This window comes from Hyla sarda, chromosome 11 (genome assembly GCF_029499605.1).
Source record: "Hyla sarda isolate aHylSar1 chromosome 11, aHylSar1.hap1, whole genome shotgun sequence".
Lineage (NCBI taxonomy): Eukaryota > Metazoa > Chordata > Amphibia > Anura > Hylidae > Hyla > Hyla sarda.
In genome coordinates, this window is record NC_079199.1 from 46,003,666 (window position 1) to 46,026,702 (window position 23,037).

The following is a 23,037-nucleotide window of genomic DNA, read 5'->3' on the forward strand; positions in this document are numbered from 1 at the left end:
GGTGTTATCCCCCTAGAAGCACTCCTTCCTTGCAGAACAGCTTATAGGTGGCCATACACTTCTGATTCCTTGGCCCCCATTCACATGCACTCTTGGCTCTGCATGTGTTTTCTAACAGCGAACACAAAAGTCAGCATGCCCAATCCACCATACACATTAGAAAAAGGGGGTTGGCAGACTTCTCTGTAATGTGGATGGGTGGGCTTTAGACACTAGATAAGTAAAAATCTAAATTCTGAAGTTGTATTTCCCTTCTTCAGGTAATGTAATTTTACTAGTGAGCAAAAAGATAATGACCTATTCTTGGAAACAGTGAAATGCATAGTAATCCAGGAATGACCTGACCGATCTATGTAGAAATATTTGTATTATGGAAATACTCTGTGATAATATCTTAGATTATAATTGATAGGAGTATGTTCATTTGCTTCACTGGCAGCATACTAAGACTTGTGGACAACATGTGACTCTACACAAGAACACCCCCACTGTCACTTCATTTTGGAAGTTAAACTGAGGACAACCATGTGACTTAAAGTTTTCTCAGATTGTGCAATCCTTTATAGTTAGGGCCTGGGCTCTATCTAACACTTGTATATAGCTAGTGATCCATGGACAGTTACTATTACCAGCAGACATATTCTTCTCACAGATTTCCAGGACAATTCTTATTTGTCAGTTCCTTATTGAATCAATACTTATTAGTAAACATATCATTCTGCATCTATCTATTCTATGTATCTATCTAAGTCCTTTCTATAATAGAAATGACTTTTGACAATAGTATAAATACATGGTATCCTTCTATTGGATCATATGTTTGCCAAGGAAAAACCTGACAGCAAGTGTCCAATTTCCTTGCAGCGCACAGAAAATCAACCGTTACATTGTTCTCTCCTACAGATCATGTGACTTTTATGTATTGCAACATTAAAGATGGCTCTTCCAGATACTCTTTTTGGAGTCCTTCTTCATTCTAGCTAGTTGGTCCTGAATGGCAGAACCTAGCTATAAACTACTGGAAACAGGTTTTCATTACACATATTTTTAAGTTAGGGCTCACTAAAAATGAACATTAAGGGTAGGGTCACACGTGCCATATTTTACTGCATATTTGCCTACAAAAAAGCAACTAATGTTGCTATTTATTGACTTCAATAGGTAGGAAAGTATGGCTTATGGGATCCTACCCCAAAAATGTTACTGTTTAAATGACCACATTCAAGAATAAAATTGTATCTCTAAGAAAAAGGCCAAACGACAACAAATAGCAGTAAATTACGGTGAAATTACTGTGGCAAGAATAAAGGGGTTGTTGCACCAACAACACTCATCCTCTAGCTCCATTGTGCCGGAACAGCGCAGAAGGACATCACCTGTCAGTGCGGCCCTCCGACTCCCGCCGAACGGGATAGACACAGGCCTGGTAAGCATGTTAAAGGAGTACTCCGGCCCAAATACATCTTATCCCCCTATCCAAAGGCCGTCACGCCTGCTCCCATAGACTTGCATTGAGGGGGCGGGGTGTGATGTCACATGGGGGCGGAGTCATGTCATCACGATACTCCGGCCCGTGTGGTCGTCACGCTGCACACTCGGAGCCTACAGCGTTGCAGAGAGCTCGCAAAGGGTGCTAAATGACAGATTGCGGGGGTCCCCAGCGGCAGGACCCCCACGATCAGACATCTTATCCCCCATCCTTTGAATAGGGGATAAGATGTATTAGGGCCGGAGTACCCCTTTAACCCATTAAGGACCAGGCCAATTTTATTTTAGCATTTTCGTTTTTTCCTCCTTGCCTTCTAAAAATCATAACTCTTTTATATTTCCATCCACAGACCCATATTAGGGCTTATTTTTTGCGTCACCACTTTTATTTTGTGGTACACAGGTAATAGAAAAAGTAAAGTTGCACTCACCACAAGAGACAGCATGGAGATTTTCAAATCTGTGTTTATTCGTAAATACGAAGTGCTATACACTCAAAGCAGGTTGGAGGGAAGGGGGGGGAAGCAGACATCAGCTCCTTGGAGCTGGCTGAGTGCAACGAATTGTGAAACTGCTTGATCACGCTGTAATGACATCACTTATTTTACCATAAATTGTACTGCGCAAACCAAAAAATTTTATTTGTGTGGGAAAATTGAAAAGATAACAGCAATTGAGCAAATTTTGGAAGGTTTTGTGTTTACGGTGTACACTTTATGGTAAAAATGACATCTTTAATCTGTGGATTAATGCAATTAAAATGATACCCATGTTATATGCTTTTCTATAATTATAGTGCTTAAAAAAAAAAAAAATCGCAAACTATTTTAACAAAACTAGTATGTTTGAAATTGCCCTATTTTGACCACCTACAACTTTCTCATTTTTCCGTATACGGTGCGGTATGAGGGCAATTTTTTTGCACCGTTATCTGTAGTTTTTATTGGTACCACTTTTGCTTAGGTTTTACTTTTTATTAACTTTTGATTAATATTTGTTGAAATAAAATGTGACAAAAATGCAGCAATTTTGGATTTTTTTTTTTTACGTTTATGTCGTTCACAGTATGGGATAATTAACAACATATTTTGCTAGGTCAGACTTTTACGCACGCGGCGATACCAAATATGTTCATTAACTTTTTTTTAATGCTTTTTGGGGGGGGGGGAAATGGGAAAAACAGATGATTTACGTTGTATTGGGGGAGTGGATTTTTCTAATTTTTTAACTTTTTATTTTGTAACGTTTATTTTTAGACTTTAATAGTCCCCATAGGGGAATATTTATAGAAATCATTTGATTGCTAATACTGTTCAGTGTAATGTATAGGGCATAGCATTGATCAGTGTTATCGGTGATCTTCTACTCTGGTATGCTTGATGTGAGGTGATGGAAGGAGGATGATCGGATCTCCGTGGCAGCGATGCGGGTGATCCGTTCATGCATTTCAAAGTACTGCACTGCCGCAGATGCTGTGATCTGTATTGAACACGGCATCTGAGGGGTTAATGGCGGACATTTTCCTCCATTACCGGCAGGCCCCTGGCTGCTGATAGTAGCCGGGACCTGCCATGCATGACGCGATCACCCGGTCCGGTGCTCGCGGTCATGGCGGATCGTAAATGTATGTCATGGTGTGTTAAGTACCACGGCACCATGACGTACATTTACGTCCATTGTCGTTAAGGGGTTAAACTAAGTGTAACACCACAGTATGGGAGGGTGTTATTGTATGTTTCTCATATATCGGCCCAGGGCATCAGAGGGGGAAATAATGGCACAAGGGGATTAAGATGGAAAGGGGGGGGGGGTAATGGCAAGAGGAGATCAGAGAGAGGGGGAATAATGGCACAAAGGGATTAAGATAGAGGGGGGGGGAAATGGCACAAGTGCATTAAAGGAGTAGTCCTGTCCTGAAAAACGTATCCTCTATCCTAAGAATAGGGGAGAAGTTTCAGATTGCTGGGGATTCGACCACTGGGACCCCACGCAATCTCCCATATGGGGCCCCGGCAGCCCGCGGGTAGGGGGCGTGTCAACCACCGCACAAAGCGGCGGCTGACACGCCCACTCAATATAGCTCTATAGCAAAGCCGGAGAGCTATCTTCGGTAATCTCCAGCTCTGCCATAGCACTGTATTGAGGGGGCGTGTTGGCTGTCGCTTCGTGTCCTGGTCAACATGCGCTCTTTGCCCAGCGAGCCGGGGCCCCATACAGTAGATGGCGGGGGTCCCAAGTGGTGGGACCCCCCGAGATCTGAAACTTAGCCCCTATCCTTAGGATAGGGGATAAGTTTTTCAGGACTGGACTACTCCATAAGTATCGCATTAGAAAGGTAAGCACACGCCATTATAAAATTAAGTACTTTTATTACTTATTTTGTCCGCGGGTACCCCTCACGTGGAACTTACACGCGAGGGGTACCTGCAGACATACTTTCACCCTTTGGGGGTACAATCACAAAAAAGGTTGAGAACCACTACCCTAGCCTTACTGATATCTTTATTTAATCATTGAAGAGGTTGTTTCCCAATAACATGCTGGTGGTGCTATTGCTGTGTCCCACAGAGAAAGCTGCAGGAGAAACTGAACATTACATGGCACCCATTGAACACATGGGTATGCTGGGTCCACCGGGTTGTTGCAGTACAAAAACTCAGGACCACTCCTCTATGACATCCATATGTTCTAATAAAGTATATGGACAGCGGTTGTTGTTAAAAGACAACCAAAATGCCTGCGATATACAATATTAGTGCAATGTTAGGACTAGGAGTACTTAGCGTCAATCCAGGAGCATTGTCTGCCATGTAAAGGGACAACCCACCATAACTTTGGGTTGTACCTATTGTAGGCACCACCATGTTACCTACAATAGTTAGACGGCTTCTTTCGGACTTTATGATTGATGGCATAACCTTACAAAAGGCCATCAATGTTTGGCCAGTGGGAAGGGGTCCAACCTCTAGGACCCCGTGCTGATCAACACATTTAAGGGATCACAGTATCAATATGCCAGGGAGCTCCATTAAGTCACAGACACAATAAACATAAACAGTGGCCCATGACCCAGTAAGGGTCTATAATCTCATCACTAACCATATTATGAAATCAAACAAATAAGAAAATGTCTACTTATGACAGAGATGTAAGTTTATAGATAATACCTCTGGAAATGTCTTGTAAGAATCTCGAAACTTGGCGTGAGATCTGTGTGGCGATGAATTGCTTTCAAATAGTCTTTCGATGGGATCTTGGTAGCCGTATTGATTGGATACATCTGACATTTTGCCTGACAGTGAATTTCAGGTATGGTAAGACTATCTCGCAGCTGACAATGGCTTCTGCTGTACAAGTGTATGGGTTACTATTGAGAATAGGAGTGGCATGTTCCTATGGGGACCTGTACAACACCTGTCCTAATGCCGTATTGTTGTAGTAACTAGTCACTAAGTGTAGGATGCTGCTAAGTCAATATTCATTCACAAACACTGTCCACTCATTTACTACTATTTACGTAGTCATCGCCAATTCTGTGTGGTCAATGCAGGCTGCTATGAGACCGCAAGACCATACATGGCACATTGACACTGGAACCTAGTATGCTATCATGATATTGTAATCTGTGGCTTCATATATGATTTTATAGGAAAGATCTGAATTCACTAGCATAGCGCCATCCACAATATGCAGTGTGTGTACATTTATATTGCAGATATATACAAGTGCAAGATAACAGAAATGTCTGAATGGTCAGCCTTTCTCAATTACTAGGCTAGGGCTACGTGCCAACTTTGACCACGCCACATGTCACATGGCCAAAGATCACAGTGTCATACTGCCTGTACTGCAGCTCATGTAAGTGAATACGGTTGCCAAAATTTCTGGTCACAGTCATGGTAACTTGTATCACGGCCAAAGTCACCATGCAGTCATAGCCTTAAGGGAATGTATTGCATTGGATACACCAGTGTGCCTCCAGCTGTTACAAAACTACAACTCCTCCATGCTAAGAGTTGTAGTTCTGCAGCCCTGGGATACACGAATATAAACAAATGTTCTTTTTATACTAGTCAAGATGGCCATACACATTAGATTAAAGGTTGAGAATAAAGATTAGATTAATAGATTGCAGGGATACAAACAGAGTGAAATTGTTCCAAAAACAGCCCCACACCTGTGTTCAGGTTGTGCGTTGTATTACAACTTGGCTCCATTCACCTCAATAAAACTGAGCTGCAATATCACACACAACCCTAGGACAGAGGTGATGTTGTTTTTGAAAGAAACTAGCTCTGGGTTTGTATCCCTGGATAAGACCTATGTAGAAGAACTAATCCGTGATAAGGCAGGTGATGGACCATAGAAATTATTGGTTTATTAAAAACCTGTGCAGAGAAAAAATTTGACCAGTTGCAGATAGCAACCAGACTGCTTCCGCAATTTTAAAAAAGCGATCTGATTGGTTGCTGTGGGCAACTGCACAACTATTCCTCTGCACAAGCTTTGATAAATCATCCCCCATGAGCCTGGTATAAAAAATAGGAGGCATACAAGGGTACTCTATAGGCATGTATCAGTCTATGGGTGCTGCATTAGGGATCAGTAAAACAAAGGTCTACAATATTCTAACCACATACACAAGCTTAAGGGTAGGGTCACACGTAACGGATACGCAGCGGATTTTACGCAGCGGATTCGCCGGTGACCCGACCCATAGTCTGCCTCCAGCTGTTGCCCGGCCTCGCCCTGCCCCCTGGCCTGCTTGCAATCCGCCGCTCCGAGCAGCCACACAGGGGCCTGGGAGTCGCCGAACGCATGCTCCGAGATGTCGGAGCACACTGCAGTGAACTCAGTGACTCGCAGGCCCCTGTGGCTGCTCGGAGTGGCAGATTGCCGCTGTGAGCAGGCTGGGGGGGGGGGGGGCGGGGGTAGGCAGGGAGGGGGTGGCAACAGCTGGAGGCACACTATGGGTTGGTTCGCCGGTGAAACCGCAGCATAAAATACCGTGCGGATCTCATAAATGTGACTCTACCCTACAGCATTGTTTTGCAAAACAGTGTCCCCAGCTGTTACAAAACAACAACTCCCAGCATGCTTGAACAGCCAAAGGCTGTCCAGGCATGCTGAGAGTTGTCGTTTTGCAACAGCTGGAGACACACTGTTTGAAAAACACTGGCTTAAAGAAACAAGAGTTTTACCTAGCTGCTCCCCTGCTGACACCAACGAAAATGAGAGACATTTTTGGAGACACACTGTTTGTCAATGTCAATACAATAGAAAAAAATGGTTAGGACACTATTCTACTTTTTTTTAACTCTTTACCTGCAAATTTTTGTAACTGCACGTAAAAGTGCTCAGAAGCACAGCGCACAGATTGGCAGGAGCTGACTGTCAAGTACAGCCGGGCTCCTGCCACAACTGCCGAAACCAGAGATCAATTAGGTTTCCACAATTTAACCCTATAGATGCTGCTGTCAGTACTGACCAAGGCATCTACAGGATTGACAGGAGGGGGCTCCCCCTATTGCCCATTGGTTGCTATGCGGTACGACTAGGTTTGTTAAAGGAAATCTGTCACCAGTTTCACTAACCTGTCGGTACACTGATGACAACCATACTTACCTGGTCCTGTTCCGTCAACCGGTTCTCCCACTTTTGTCTTTGGTATCTTCCGTTCTGGGGCCGACTAGGAGCATTGGTGGAGCTTCCTGGCACTGCTGCTTCTCTGCAAGGTCCCGCTGCTAGCAAACAGCGGCGGTGACATAAGGAAGTTCCAGCTCTGCTCCAAGTCGGCCCTGGAACAAAAGATACCGAAATCGATAGCCAGAGAACCGGAGCACAAAGCAGGAACAGGTAAGTATGGTTGTCATCAGTGTCACCTGCACTACCTTTCTGTCTAGACAGGTTGGTGCAGGTTAAGCTTATGACAGATTTCCTTTTAAAGCAGAGGATGTCAAATTTCCAAAAATGCTAATTTTTCCAAAAGTACACTCTTTAATGAAAAAAAAATATGGAATCACTTGGATAAATTAAGGGCTTGTCCACACTGCGGCATTCTGCGGGCAGAATTCTGCTGCTGAAAATTGCTTGTAGCAGAGTCTCATTGTTTTCAAGGGGATCTTGCTGCTCAGTTCACACTGTGGAATTGCAGCAGTAGAATTCGGTCGGCGGAATGGATGTTTGCTCAAAGAATGAACGGGTTCATTATTTGGGCGGCATTCCGTCAGACTGCATTGCTACCTATAAGATGGCACATGTCCGTGTGGTCCTATCACAGATGACGATGACTGCTGCAAGCAGACATAGAGCCGGCGAAATTCCGCTTCCTAAATGTCCCCAGTGTGGACGGCCCTTAACTCCTTAACGACAATGGACGTAAATGGACGTCATGGTGCCGTGGTACTTAACGCACCATGGCGTACATTTACGCTCCGCCATGACCGCGAGCACCGGCTGCGTGATCGTGTGGATGTCTGCCATTAACCCCTCAGATGCCGTGATCAATAGAGATCACGGCATCTGCGGCAGTGCGGTACTTTAAATGGATGATCGGATTGCCCGCAGTGCTGCCGCTGGGATCTGATCATCCAGCATGCCGGCCGGAGATCCCCTCACCTGGCTCTGCCTGTCTCACGGGGTCTTCTGCTATGTCACTGATCCCGTATGGTGAACGGCGTGAACGTAAAAAATAAAAATAAAAAAGCAAATTGCTGCGTTTTTGTCACATTTTATAAAAAAATAAAAAAAATTAATTATGAAAGTTACATATACACAAATGTGGCATCAATAAAAAGTACAGATCATGGTGCAAAATATAAGCCCTCACACCGCCGCTTATATGGAAAAATGAAAAAGTCGTCAAAATAGAAGGATTTTAAACATACTGATTTGGTTAAAAAGTTTGCGATTTTTTTTTAAATGGGCACTGTCATGAAGTACAAAAATTGATATGTTGTAGTACTTAAGCACTACAACATATCTCTAATATACTTTAATTAAAAAAAGTGATTTTAAACAAGTTTAAAATCACTTTTAAATTCGTCCACTAGGGGTCGCCCTCCTAGTGGCCGAATGCATTCAGCAGTGACGTCACCACTGAATTTCGACTCATTTCAGCCTGGCAATGAGTCGAAATTCAGGCACATGCACAGCTAAACAGGGAGGAGGAGACCCCAGAGCTGCCTGCCGTGCTATTGGCAGATCATCTATGCGCGCTCCTGACAGGAGCGCTGCATAGACGATCTGAGGGCGGAAGCAAGCGCCCAGCAAGGCATCAGTGACGTCGTGCCTGCTGGGAAGCGCTGCTTCCTGCCCTGCTTGATAGAGCAGATTTAGAAGCACTAAATCTGCTCTATTAAAGCGATTTAAAATGTTTTTAAAGCCAGGTAGGGGGTTAGGGCTAGATTACTACTAGGTAGGGACATATTAGATTATATATAACTTGGTGGGAGCTGCACTTTAAGCACAACAATAATAGAAAAGTATGTAATCATGGGTATCATTTTAATCGTCTTGACCCACAGAATAAAGAAAATTTCATGTAATTTTTACCGTAAATTGTACGGCGTGAAAACGAAACTGTGGTTTTCTTTTTTGATTTCCCCACACAAATAGTATTTTTTTGGTTGCGACATACATTTTATAGTAAAATGAGTGATGTCATTACGCAGGACAACTGGTCGCACAAAAAACAAGCCCTCACACCAGTCTGTGGATGAAAATATAACAGAGTTACGATTTTTAGAAGACGAGAAGGAAAAAAACGAAAATGCAAAAATAAAATTGTCCTGGTCCTTAAAGGGGTTCTACGGCGCTTAGACATCTTATCACCTTTCCAAAGGATAGTGGATAAGATGCCCGATCGCGGGGGTCCCGCGGCTGGGGACCCCCTTGATCTTGCACACAGCACCCCAGGTAAAATCAGTCCCCGGAGCGTGTTCGCTCCACGTCTGATTACCGGCGACCACAGCTATCACGCCCCCTCCCATTGGCTTGCATTGAGGGGCGGAGCATGACGTCACATGGGGGCGGAGGCGTGACGTCACATGCCGCCTGCCCCGTGGTCGCCGGTAATCAGACCCGGGTGCTGCGTGCAAGATCATGGGGGTCCCCAGCAGCGGGACCCCCGCGACCAGGCATCTTATCCCCGATCCTTTGGATAGGGGATAAGATGTCTAAACGCCGGAGTACCCCTTTAAGGGGTTAAGCATCCCAAAGTTATTACCAAATAAAATGAGACAGGTAAGATTTTAAAAAACGGTCCTTAGTCCTGAAGGCAAAAATTGGCTGTTTCCTGAAGGGGTTAAAGGTATAAAATAATATTTATACATTTGCACTTCCATAAGATGAGTGATGGCTGTACGATTTAATTGAAAATTAAATTTTTTTAGCCAGATTTAGCCAGACTGGCTATATTTGGGTAAAAAGCCGGCTTCTCACATGACACTGGGCTCAGCCTATCACTGGCCGGGGCGGAACATCGCTACGGACGGTGATAGGCTTCGGCTGTCCGACGTTCCACTCCCCAGCGTGCGGCCGACGTAGGTAAGTTAAAAGTTTATTTTCTTTATCTTTTGCAGCCTGGGCATAGGTATACAGCATACAGCAGTGGTCTCAAACCTGTGGACCTCCAGCTGTTGCAAAACTACAACTCCCAGCATGCCCGGACAGCCGAAGGCGTACAGTGAGTTCCAGCGCCGGCAGCCCCCAACAAAGAGGAGGAGTGCAGTGTTTGCGGGTGACATATGTGAGTAATACCCCGCTGGGCTGATAATTGGGGGGGGGGGGGGGGAGCAGAAAAGCGCTGGCGGGTAACATGATTTGGTGGGGGGAGCAGAACAGCGCTGGCGGGTAACATGATTTGGTGGGGGGAGCAGAACAGCTCTCGCGGGTCACATACCGTGTTTCTCTGAAAATAATTTTAGTCACAAAAAACACACTAGGGCTTATTTTCAGGGCTTATTTTATTTATTTACGGTATGTACCTTGAACAACATGGGGGGGGCTGTAGCAGGGTGTAGGATGGGGGGCTGTAGCAGTGTGGAGGATGGGGGGCTGTAGCAATGTGGAGGATGCCGCACCCCCCCCCCATTTTCCACAATGCTACAGCCCCCCATCCTCCACACTCCCACAGCCCCAATCCTTCAACTCCTGCAGCCCCCCATCCTCCCCTTCCCCCATCGTCCTCCACACTCCTACAGTGCCCCCCACCCCTCTGCCATAATAAACTATGGTACACATTTCATCTCCAGCAGAGACCAGCACTTCCCTACCTTCATACGGTAGCATTTGCAACTTGTACTGTACAGAAGCTGCAGCTCTCGGCGGCGGTGGAATCTCCTTCTGTTGCTTAGCAGCTGGGGGCAGGGACACGTCTGCCAGTTGATTACCCCTGGCCTAGGTCTTATTTTCGGGGTAGGGCTTATATTGCAGCCCACCCTGATAATCCTGCTAGGGTTTACTTTCGGGGTAGGGTTTATTTTCAGGGAAACAGGGTAGGATTAGTTCCCCGATGTGGGGACAGTGCAGCGCTGGGCTGATAATTCATTCCCAAGGGGGAGGGGCCAAACCGGTATTGCGGTATGGGAAAAATTCATATCGTGCAGCCCAAAAATTTCGGTATTCGGTATGAACCGGTAAGCCCTACTCCCAGTTAGTTGTAGCAATTGCTCTTGGACTGAACATCAAAACTTTTGGCTTCTGATTTTATGGGCATGTTCACACATCCGGAATTTCCGCCAGAGATTCTGGAGCAGCAGAGTCTCATTGTATTGAATGGGATTCTGCTGCGCTGTGCACACGGCGTAATTTCCGCGCCAGATGTTTCTTGCATGGAAATTCCAAATTTCGTGAAAAGTAACCTGTCCATTCTTTTTTCAGACTCCGCACATTCCCATGCGGACATTCTCCATTTTCCGTGCAGACATTCTGGACATGTGAACATAGCCTTTGTCAAAAGTTTTTTAAAGTGACATTTTAATGCTGATTCGAAAAGAGACTGCTGTTAGTGGAATCTTCATAGAAATTCTGTAGTGTGCAGCATGTTTTGAGGTCAGTGGCATTTCCTTTCACAGCGCAGCATGCTCTCATATTTTTATCACTGTTTTTTCTATAGGATTTGGAAAAACATATTTACAAAATGACACTAAAAGGCACTAGCAAAGATGCATGTGAAAAAAGAAGATAAAAAGCACCTTAGGTTATGTTTCCATACATTTTTTCAGGCTATATTTCAGACTTAAAAAATTTTTTTAAAATGTGCTCATTCTTTTGACAGCTATTTTTTGGACAGATTTTGAGCAGAATTTTGTGTTCGCAGTCTTTTCATTTCTTTTTTCAGCTGTAAAGCTGCTAAAAGGACTTTTTATCTTTTTTCGTTTTCTTTTAAAAGGGGTTCCCAACAAAAACATCTTATCCCCTAAGATGTTAGATCGCTGGGAACCCCACGATCTCTGGGCGGCAGCGGCAACGTCCGGAACATGGAAGCGAGTACATAGCCATCACGCCTCCTCCCATAGTTGTGAATGGAGGGGGCGTGGCGGCCGGCATCGCCAGCCATCGGGCACGATGCAGAGTTCGCTCTGTGCACTGAATGACAAGGGTACCTGTCACGATCACACCCTATCGGTCCAGCCAAGACGCTAGAGAGAGTGTGATGGTGCAAGGGTTAAGGCCACAAGACCTCTGGGTATCCACTACTAGTCCCAGCAAGTCACCAAATTAACCCTTAGATAAACGTGTTTCCACCAGAACTGCCTTCAGAAAGGTGAGCTCATATATTTAGAGATCAAAGACCAGAGCTAATTAATTAAACATTTAATCTGATAAAAGGTATCACAGTGCTGATTATATAAAAATACAGAAACAAATGACATACAGGTATAAAAATATATAAAAGAGTTTTGCAAGGCAAGTTCAGAAAACAAAAGATGAAGTTCTTACAGCATGATGGTATCAGTCCAAAGGATAGGGGATAAGATGCCTGATCGCGGGGGTCCCGTCGCTGGGGACCCCCGTGATCTTGCACGCCGCACCCCGTTAAAATCAGTCCCCGGAGCGTGTTCGCTCCGGGTCTAATTACTGTCGATCATGGGGCCGGAGCATTCTGACATCACGGCTCCACCCCGTGTGACATCACGGCTCTGCCCCCCTCAATGCAAGCCTATGGGAGGGGGCGTGACAGCTGTCACGCCCCGTCCCATGGGCTTGCATTGAGGGGGCGGAGCGTGACATCACACGGGGCGGAACTGTGACATCACAATGCTCCGGCCCCATGATCGACAGTAATCAGACCCGGATTGAACACACTCAGGGGACTGATATTAATGGGGTGCGGTGTGCGAGATCACGGGGGTCCCCAGCGGCGGGACCCCTGCAATCAGGCATCTAAGATGTCTAAGTGCCGGAGTACCCCTTTAAGCTGTACTGCCATTTTATGGCCCACAAAAATAGTGCTTCCCACCCAGTGTGCCTTTAGCTGTTGCAAAGCATGCAGGGAGTTGTAGTTTTGCAACAGCTGGAGGCACACTGGGTAGGAAACACTGATCCTAAAATAAAAAATGAAGGCTGGGAGTTGTAGTTCGACAGATTAATTTCCTATAGGAAAACACTGTGGAGCCTAGTCATATAAAGGACCTAGGCAGGGCTCAAGTCCTGCACTTTTTCCACAGCAGGAACACCATTCCCATTGGCAGAAGTCCTGAAGGACCCGCCCTTGGATGGGTTACCACACTTTTTTTCTTAGGACTTGACCCCTGGTCCTAGGTCATACGCCCCTAATACCTGCATGCACATATGGATGGCTGGGACATGTAGTGCACCACATTAAAGCAGTCTGCTACTTGTAGTTCTCCACTTGAATTGCTTTCTAAGGAGCAGGTCGCGTCCTCTCTGAGCACCATGAAGTGTACGGCGCGCACATCCCGTCACGTTACCAGCAGCTGAGATCCTCAATTCTCCACAGAGGGGCGGGGCTAACCTTTTCCGACTCCGCCCATATACCGACATAAACACGCCCACCCCTTCCCTTCCGCGCATGCTCATAGCGCTCCCTGCTTAACCACGAGGGTCGGCATCTCTGCGCAGTCTTCCTTGTCCCGCAACATCCGAGTCTTGTGGAGCCGAGTGTCCCCGCACATTGCAGCCAACATGTCGGCCCAGGTCCTCAGCGGGAAGGTGATCTCCGGGTAAGTGATGCAGCCTGGCTCCTGGAGGGAGACCCCCCACTTCCCCGGCACTGGCATTGGAGGGGTTAATGCAACACGTGGGGTTGCTGATGTGTATATATAGATGTGACAGGGCTAGGGGACCTTATAGCTGTCAGTGTCGGTGATACTGCTCCGTGCATAAGGGATTAAACCAATTTTTTGGGGGAATGATCCCCAATCTGTGGCAGAACTACAACTCTCAGCATGCTGCTGTCAGGGCATTCAGGGAGATGTAGTTTTGCAGCTACTGGAGAGCGAAAGGTTGGAGATCCCTGCTTAGAGCATTGGTCTCCAAAATGGGGCTTTGTAACTGTTGCAAAACTGCAACTCCCCAGCAGTTCAGGGTACACTGGGAGTTGTAGTATTGTGATAGGATGGAGAACACTAAGGACAATGCCAGCAGTCTAGTATGGTGACACCATGTGTTATCAGTCATCCACAAGCATTCCGTTATAGATCAGTAATAGATCAGCAATACATCATCTCAGGATTTCCTAGACTGGATACATTTGTAACACTCCAGCTCCTGGATACTAATGTACAGTACAATAGGGATGTAAGAAAAAATCGATAATCGCGATTTTTTTCATTTGCCGATACTGAATCAATTCAAAATATTTTTGAATCGATTCTTTTAGGGATGTGGAATTTTTATCTCCTGACGCCCGGAACAGCATGTCCTGGGCATCAGGAGATAAAAGTTCCACATTTGTGGAGCCGGGCAGGCCGGATCTGACACGGCGTCGCTCTGGGTGTATGGAGCGGGCTCCGACTCGTGCCCGCTCCGTACTATGCGACCCCCGGCTGATTTCAGTAGCCGGGGGCCGCCGCTAATAGCCAGCATGCGGCGATCGCTGCGGCTGGCTATTAAAGGAGTACTCCGGTGAACACTTTTCTCATGTTATCCCGTCCGGGCAGCAAAATAAAAGAAAATGCACTTTATCTTACCTGCCAACGAGCCCCCGGAGCTCCGGTACAGGTGTTGGGTCCTCGGGCTGTATTCTTCTTACTTCCTGTTAGCCCGGCACATCACACGGAGCTTCAGCCTATCACTGGCCGCAGCGATGTCCCGCCTCTGCTGGTGATAGGCTGAAGCTCCGTGTGATGTGCCGGGCTAACAGGAAGTAAGAAGAATACAGCCCGGGGACCCAACACCTGTACCGGAGCTCCGGGGGCTCGTTGGCAGGTAAGATAAAGTGCGTTTTGTTTTATTTTGCAGCCCAGGCGGGATAACATGAGAAAAGTGAGCACCGGAGTACTAGATCGCCGCTGTCAAAGCTGACAGCGGCGTCTATTGGGATCTATGAATGCTCCCAGGTGGGCGATGTATCGGGATATATCGCGATGTATCGTCACCTAGACGGTATCGCGATATATTGGGATATATCGAATCGCCACACTGGTATCACGATTCGAATCGAATCGTCAAATTCTTGGCGATTCACACCCCTACAGTACAGTGACCCTCCGACCTGCGATCATTTCAACATACGAGAGGCCATCGCATATTGAAGGCAGCATCAACATATGATGCTTTTGTATGTCGGGGCCATCGCGTAAACGGCTATCCTGCAGCGCAAACTGCTTCAGCTGCTACCGGATAGCCGTTTACTGTGGTCCGCTGACGATCACTTACCTGTCCTCGGGGCTCCGGCGTGTCCCCTTTGGGATCCCCTGCATCGTCGGCGCTCTCCATTGTCGTCATCATGTCGCTGCGCACACCGTCCCGTCATCCAATAGGAGCGGGGTGCGTAGCGACGTGATGGTGGTGACGGAGAGCGAGGATGCCGGGGAAGCAAAGGCCTTGCCAGAGCGTCGGGGACTCCCCGGGGACGCGGCGACAGCAATGGAAGGCGACATCCAGGACAGCGGTGACGGTCCGGAACGGCGGGGACACGTGAGTATAACCTCCAATACCAGTGGTCTTCAACCTGCAGACCTCCAGATGTTGCAAAACTACAACTCCCAGCATGCCCGGACAGCCGTTGGCAGCATCTGGAGGTCCGCAAGTTGTAAACCACTGTCCTATACTTTACATTGCACGGATCCCTCAACATACGATGATTTCAACAAACGATGGTCCATTTGGAACGGATTACCATCGTATGTTGAGGGACCACTGCACAATTATATTAAAGGTATTATCTAGGATTAGAAGTATAAAGCTGCCTGCTTTTTTTTTTTTTTTTTTCTAAAAACAGTGCCACACCTGTCCTCTGGTTGTGTGTGGTATTACAACTTGGCTCCCTTTACATCAGTCAAACTGGGCTTCAATACCACACGCAGAGGACAAGAGTGGTGCTGTTTCTGGGAGAAAGTCACTATGTTTTTCTAAACAAAGCTAACCCCCATCTCCCTTATAACTATTTAACATGGGGTCCTCTAATTCCAGTGCAGGTCCGATTTTGTCCTGTGACAGGTGAAGCTATTTCAAATATTGGTTAAAGTTCTGGGGGCTCTGACATAGTTTTTGTCAATTTTCAGTGACCCAGACCTGTACTGTATAAAGAAGCTTCGACACAACTGAAATGCCCCCAATAAAGTTCATTGGGAAAATCCACTACAGTTCTGGACCCTTTAAAGGAGTGGTCCAGTCCTGAAAAACTTATCCCCTATCCTAAGGCTAGGGGATAAGTTTCAGATCGTGGGGGGGGGGGGGGGGGGGGGTCCGACCACTGGGGCTCTCCTGTACGGGGCCCAGGCAGCCCGCACTGAGGGCGACGCTACGCGCATTCGCCACTCTCAGAGAGGCAATGCCGGGGCCTGTTTGGGAGATCGCAGGGGTCCCAGCAGTCGGACCCCCCACAATGAAACACTTACCCCTTATCCACAGGACAGGAGATAAGTTATCGCAGCAGATGTCCTCTAAATATGTGCAGGATACTACAGTGATCCCTCAACTTACAATGGCCTCAACATACAATAGTTTCAACATACAAGGGTCTTTTCTGGACCATCGTAACTTGAAACCAGACTTAATATACAATGCTACAGACAGTCCAGATCTGTGATACCTGTCAATGGCTGGAAGAACCGACCAATCAGAATGGGCATTCATTGGTAAAACCCTTGTATTACTGAAGTGCATGCACTGACTGGTGTCTGGTAGCGCCCCCTAAAGTACAGGGAGGTATTACATGTTCTGTACTCTTTACCTGTGCCAGGGTTAGCTGCTCCTTTGGACACCAGGTGAGGGCTCCATGTTACTTTTTTAGGACACTGTGTGTACTGTACTGGACCCCGAAGAAGCTCCTGTCCTCTATATAGACCAGTGTTTCCCAACCAGGGTGCTCCCAGTTGTTGCAAAACTACAAATCCCAGCATGCCTGGACAGCCTTTTGCTGTCCGGGCATGCAGGGAGTTGTAGTTTTACAACAGCTGGAGGCACCCTGGTTGGGAAACACTGACATAGACAGTGATTGCAGATCTTTCTTACTTTTATATGTAAGGATTTGCTTTATCTATATTAGTTATCTACTTATTTTTCTTTAATCCTCACTTTTCCTATTTTTGGATGACATTTTGGGGCTTCAGAACCAATTACCAGGTTTCCATAGAGTTCTGGTCTCAACATACAATGGTCGTCCTGGAACCCATTAATATTGTAACTTGAGGGACCACTGTATATGTGTGAATAGACCCTTAAGACTTATTACCATCTGAATAATGATCCCCTATCCACAGGATAGAGGATATCAAGCTGATCGGTGGGGGGGTTTGACAACTGGGACCCCCACTGATCCGAAGTAATCCTAAGTAATGGGCGGGTCAAAATTGTCTAAGTTCTTGGCAATGTTTGACTGCCCCATGGAGAGTGAATGAAGCACTGGCACAGTCTGGAGACAGTTTTGTCCCGGTATTGGTGGGGGTGCTCGCAGTTGGATGCTCACTTATTGGATTACCCCTTTAACAGTGCATTGGCAGATTTGTGACTATTGGGTTAAGGTTTAGGTAAAATGTTGTTCCTGTTTCATAAGGTGATATTTTTTGGGCTATGCCATTATATTATGATTGTTGGGGTGCCGACCTCTGCAGCCCCCGCACGTCCTGAGTGGGGCCGCGGTGCTAATTCAGTTGTGAACGGACCTGTGGTCGGCCCTATTCACTTGCACAGGGTTGAGCTGCAGGTCCCTGCACATTGCAGTGGCCAAATAATATCAGATATATACACGTATGTGTATATAAAGATGGATACGAGTACCTGCCGCACAACATGCTCATATAGGGGGTTTAATATTGGCAGGGCGTTTCCAACTGAATAGACCCCCTCCCCCTACAAGACATATCACTACTTATGCCATTGGCCCCTATAGCGTTTTCGGTCGTAGTGGTCTTGGTTCACAGTGTGTCTAATCCTTAAATGTTAGTAAGTAAGGGAAGGGTTGGCTACAATTGACGTTAGTGACACAACCATCCAGCCTATGACAAGTTAAACCCTCCCAATACCGTCCCATATACTGGACCTAGATAATAAAGGCTTTGGGCGAAAAAGAACAAAAGTGCAACATATCCCATCCCCCGCATACTGCCTTCTGGGCTGCCTGGGGTTAAATCTCTCAAGTTACATAGTGTTCTCGCACAAGTCTGGTGATCTGGGCATTAAGTTACCTGTAAGTGAAAAACAGCAATAAACTTTGCTCTTTGTTAGGTGGCATGATGCCTAGTTGCTTAGCTGGCAGTCATGTGATCATAGTGCAGTGCAGCCTCCTGACCCTTATCAGATTTCTTTTATTTAAATTTTTTTGTAAATCTTAATCTTGTCTATTGTCCCTGTTCTCTGGGGGGTTATTTTAGGACATCTTGGGCTGTTTGCCCTGAATAAAAAGTATTTTCTGCTCATACAGTACAGTGTTTTCCCAACCAGGGTGGCTCCAGCTGTTGCAAAACTACAAATCCCAGCATGCCCGGACAGCCAGAGGCTGTCCGGGCATGCTGGGATTTGTAGTTTTGCAACAGCTGGAGCCACCCTGGTTGGGAAAACACTGCTTCAGGAGGGATCACATGACCTGTTAGGGTCAGCGAGTACACATGACTGGTGTTAGTGGAGCGGAAGGACAACTATTCATGGTCCTAATATAACTCCATTCATTGGCCATTAGTATAGGGGGATGAAATACAGTATGCTGTTTGGCTTGGGTTTGCAGCCATAATATGGGAACAGGAATTTTTAGGCAGCAATTTTTTTTTTTTCTTCATAGGAAGATGGGACTTATCCTTTACGGTCACATAGGATTTAGGTACGGTATGTTAAAATCTGCTGTTTGAAAAATTGGGTGGATTACTATCCTTTTAGAATTTATTTATTTTTTTGGTAGTGATAGAATATTTTTTTCTTAATATGCTTTATTTAAAAAATCTTTCTAAATGCGTAAAAATTGTGCTAAAGAGTTTCTACTAGGGGGCCCTAGTTTGGCTAGGCACATATTTGAAGCCCCCAATGTGTATGGGGGGCTTCCTGACAGAGAATGTCGAGGGACAGAATTTACAAGTTACAATATTGATTCCAGGATGGCCATTGTATGTCCAGGCCTAAACTCTGTGGAAACCTAGCCAAAATGTTATGCTAACCAATATAGATAAAGTAAGTTCTTACATATAGAACAGAGCGTCCGAAAGCTGTAAATCACGGTCTATGTAGAGGGCAGGAGCTTCTTCAGACCCTGTACAGTACACACAGTGGGGGAGATTTATGAAAACCAGTGTAGAGGAAAAGTTGACTAGTTGTCCTTAGCAACCAATCAGATTAGGATTGTCCCGATACTGGTATCGGTATTGGGACACATACTGGACAGTTGCACGAGTACTATCGCTACTCTACTGCTGCCAGCCATGGCAGGCATTAGTAGAGGAGCACCGATAACACTGATCACTACTATGCTATGGCATACAGATTGCATGTAATAGTTCCCTATGGGGACTAAAAAAGTGGGTGGGGGGAATAAAAAAAAAAATGTAAACCTCTTCCCAATAAAAAATTTAATCGCCTCCCTCTTCAAAAAAGTTTAAATTGGTAGTGCGGGGGACGCTAATCAGTTTGATCCTTACCGTGCCCGGATCCGCCACGCTATTCGGCCTAAATCTTCTATTTTCTGCATATTCAAATGAGGTGCTAACTGGCACTGACATCAGTGCCGGGCCGCAGCGCCGCCCAGCTCATCAATATTCCTCTTCTCCCCGCTCTGTAACGAAGAGAGGAATATTGATGAGCTGAGCGGCGCTGCGGCCTGGCACTGATGTCAGTGCCAGTTAGAACCTCATTTGAATATACAAAAAATAGAAGATTAAGACCGAACGACGCGGCGGATCCGAGCACTAATGACTAAACTGATCAGCGTCCCCTGCACTACCAGCCAGTAGCACTGGTTAGAGCGGGGGAAGAAAGCTGACAGCTTTCCTTTAAGAAAAAGTGTGAGCATACACACACACACACACACACACACACACACACACACACACACTTACTTTAAAAAAAAAAAAATGAAGATTTAAGGACATCCCGTGTTTTTTTTTTTTTTTTTTTTTTTTTTTTTTTTTTTTTTTTTTTAAAAGGCCTCTTTACAAATGAAATGAGCAATCTGATTGGTTGTTATGGGCAAATTCACCACTCTTCCTCTACACTGGTTTTGATAAATCTCTCCCAAGTGTCCCAAAAAAGTATGGAGCTGCCCTCACCTGGTGTGTAGACACAGCTATCCCTGGCACAAGTAAATAGTACAGAAAATGTAGTACCTCCCTGTACTGTAAGGAGGCGCAGCCAGCCAGTCAGTGCATGTACTTCAGTAATACAGGAGTTTTACCAGTGCTATGCCCCTTCTGAGTGGTCAGACTTTTCACCCATTGACACGTTTTACAGATCTAGACTGTCTGTAGCATTGTACGTGGAGGTTTTAAGTTAGAATGGTTCAGAAAAGACCTTTTGTATGACAAACATATTGTACAGGCCAGTGTAGTCAGTCATGTTGGAGTTCAACTATTCAATCTTTTTGTTCCAAGCACGCCTGTTTATGCTAGGAGCAGGAAAGATATCTAGTGGCTGAACAAGCTGACAGGGGTTATCAAGGAATTGAGAAACAGAGATAATTTATTTCAAAAACCACTCTGTCTGTCACCAGGTTGGGTGTGGTATTACAACTTTACTCCATTCACTTCAATAGAACGGAGCTGCAGAACCATACCCAAACCGGAGACAGACAGGGAGCAGTTTTTGAATGAAGCTTGCTCTGTTTTTTGCTTCCTGGATAATCCCTTTAAAGGAGCTCTCTGCTGACATCACGAGCACAGTGCTCTCTGCTGACATCTGTCCATTTTAAGAACTGACCGGAGCAGCATATGTTTGCTATGGGGAATTTCTCCTACTCTGGACAGTTCTTAAAATGGACAGACGTCAGCAGAGAGCACTGTGCTTGTGATGTCAGCAGAGAGCTCTGTGTTCCAAAAAGAAAATAATTTCCTCTGTAGTATTCAGCAACTAGCAAGTACTGGAAGGATTTAATAAATAAATTTATATATATATATATATATATATATATATATATATATATATATATATATATATATATTCTATTAAAAAAAAATATATATATATATATATATATATATATATATATATATATATATATTATAATATATATATATATATATATATAATTTTTTTTTTTTTTTTTAATAGAAGTAATTTGCAAATCTGTTTAACTTTCTGGCACCAGTTGAGTTAAAAAAAAAAAAAAATATATATTACTAATTTCACCAGAGTACCCCTCTAATGTGTATTGGCACCTTATGTTGCCCATTTCTCAACTTTCACCTCATCAATAACGCAGTGTTCACAATTGACAGAATCCTCTGCCAATGAACCCATCATACCCACTAGAATGCAGCTGTATTACAGCCAGTGTTATAGTGGATCTGTGTGCTTCCATTTTAGTTGCTTCATGTTACATATTTTATTACAGACTTGTCCGAGAGCGTCTGAAAAATGAAGTTGCGGCTATGGAGGAGAAGTGCACCGGTTTCCGCCCGGGCCTGGCCATCTTGCAGGTCTGTGCAGTGGTTGTGTGTGTGTGTGTGTGTGTGTGTGTGTATATATATGTATATGTATATATATATATGTATATATTCAGATGTTGCATTCTAAGACATATATTCTAAGACATTATATATATATATATATATATATATATATATATATATATATATATATATATATATATATATATATATATATATATATATTTTCTTAGAATGCAACATCTGAAGGCTGTCTGGGGTTTCTATTTGATGGAAGTCCACCTGGTGGGTCTCCCATCCATCCCAAAAAACAGTGCTGAGTCCTGTAGCTAGGAATGTTGCTGTGAAGGGAGAAACGAAGCAGTCATACTGAAAGACGTTATTCTCACGTCCCAACAGATCAGAACCTGTTGACACATCCTATTGCAGTGTTTTCAAAACGGTATGCCTCCAGCTGTTTCAAAACTACAACTCCCAGCATGCCCAGAAAGCCGAAGGCTGTCTGGGCATGCTGGGAGTTGTAGTTTTGCAACAGTTGGAGGCACTCTTGGGAAAAAACGCTTTCCTAGTGATAGGAGGTTACTTTTAAGTAATGGGAATAACATTGGGGGGGGGGGGGGCCCAACGCGATCTCCATGCTGGCGTTACGGTCACAGAAGCCTGGGACTTCAGTGATCGGAACGTTTCGCCACTGGTACACAGCCATCATGTCTCCTCCCATAGACATGAATGGAAGGGACGTGGCGGCTGTGATCGCCAGTCATCCGGCACCGAGCAGCATCCGTGCATCGGATGACTGGGTGCCGCAGCAGAGATCGCGTGGGTCCCCAGCGCCGGACCCCTCGATCAGACATGTTATTTCCTAGCCTTTGGATAGGGGACAACGTGTCTAACCGTGGAATACCCCTTTACAGTAAATCCTCTTGCCTAGAGACAGATAAAATACTGAAAGTATGGCCTCTATAACAGCTTAGCCTAGTCCTGAATGTTGACTGTGCCTACTACATATGCATTGATATGGTATTGCATATTTAGTGTTGTTAAAGGAGAACTCCATGATATAAAAATTGTCCTTCATACTGCCGGCAGAAAAAAAATAGATGTACATACCTTCCTTCGCTCCCCCGGGGCCTCCGGTAACCCACTCCGGTCTCTGCTGTGATCCTCTTCCTGGTTGCCGGTGGTCGGAGAGTCTTACTGCACTCGGCCAATCACCGGCCGCAGCAAAGTCCTGACTCGGCCGGCTATAGGCTGAGTGGCAGTGTGACATTTTCGGCCTCGGCAGCAGGTGGCGGTGTAGTGAAGAATTTTGTGTCTTGAAGTGTTCTCACAC

The 23,037-nt window shown here is 45.4% G+C and overlaps 2 protein-coding genes across 4 annotated transcripts in view; one reads left to right on the forward strand and one right to left on the reverse strand.

Annotated features, from left to right (window-relative positions):
• LOC130295049 (coiled-coil domain-containing protein 170-like) overlaps positions 1 to 13,443 on the reverse strand; it is a 74,942-nt gene extending 61,499 nt beyond the window's left edge. For both annotated transcript variants that reach the window (XM_056545288.1, XM_056545287.1), the window contains exon 1: positions 13,273 to 13,443. In XM_056545288.1, the coding sequence (XP_056401263.1) occupies positions 13,273 to 13,284 (12 nt within the window). In that variant the 5' untranslated portion in view covers positions 13,285 to 13,443. The remainder of the gene's footprint in view (positions 1 to 13,272) is intronic.
• Positions 13,444 to 13,519: 76 nt separating this feature from the next.
• The window catches only part of MTHFD1 (methylenetetrahydrofolate dehydrogenase, cyclohydrolase and formyltetrahydrofolate synthetase 1), a 97,496-nt gene continuing 87,978 nt past the window's right edge, over positions 13,520 to 23,037 (forward strand). For both annotated transcript variants that reach the window (XM_056545283.1, XM_056545282.1), the window contains exons 1-2: positions 13,520 to 13,676; positions 21,650 to 21,734. In XM_056545283.1, the coding sequence (XP_056401258.1) occupies positions 13,639 to 13,676; positions 21,650 to 21,734 (123 nt within the window). In that variant the 5' untranslated portion in view covers positions 13,520 to 13,638. The remainder of the gene's footprint in view (positions 13,677 to 21,649; positions 21,735 to 23,037) is intronic.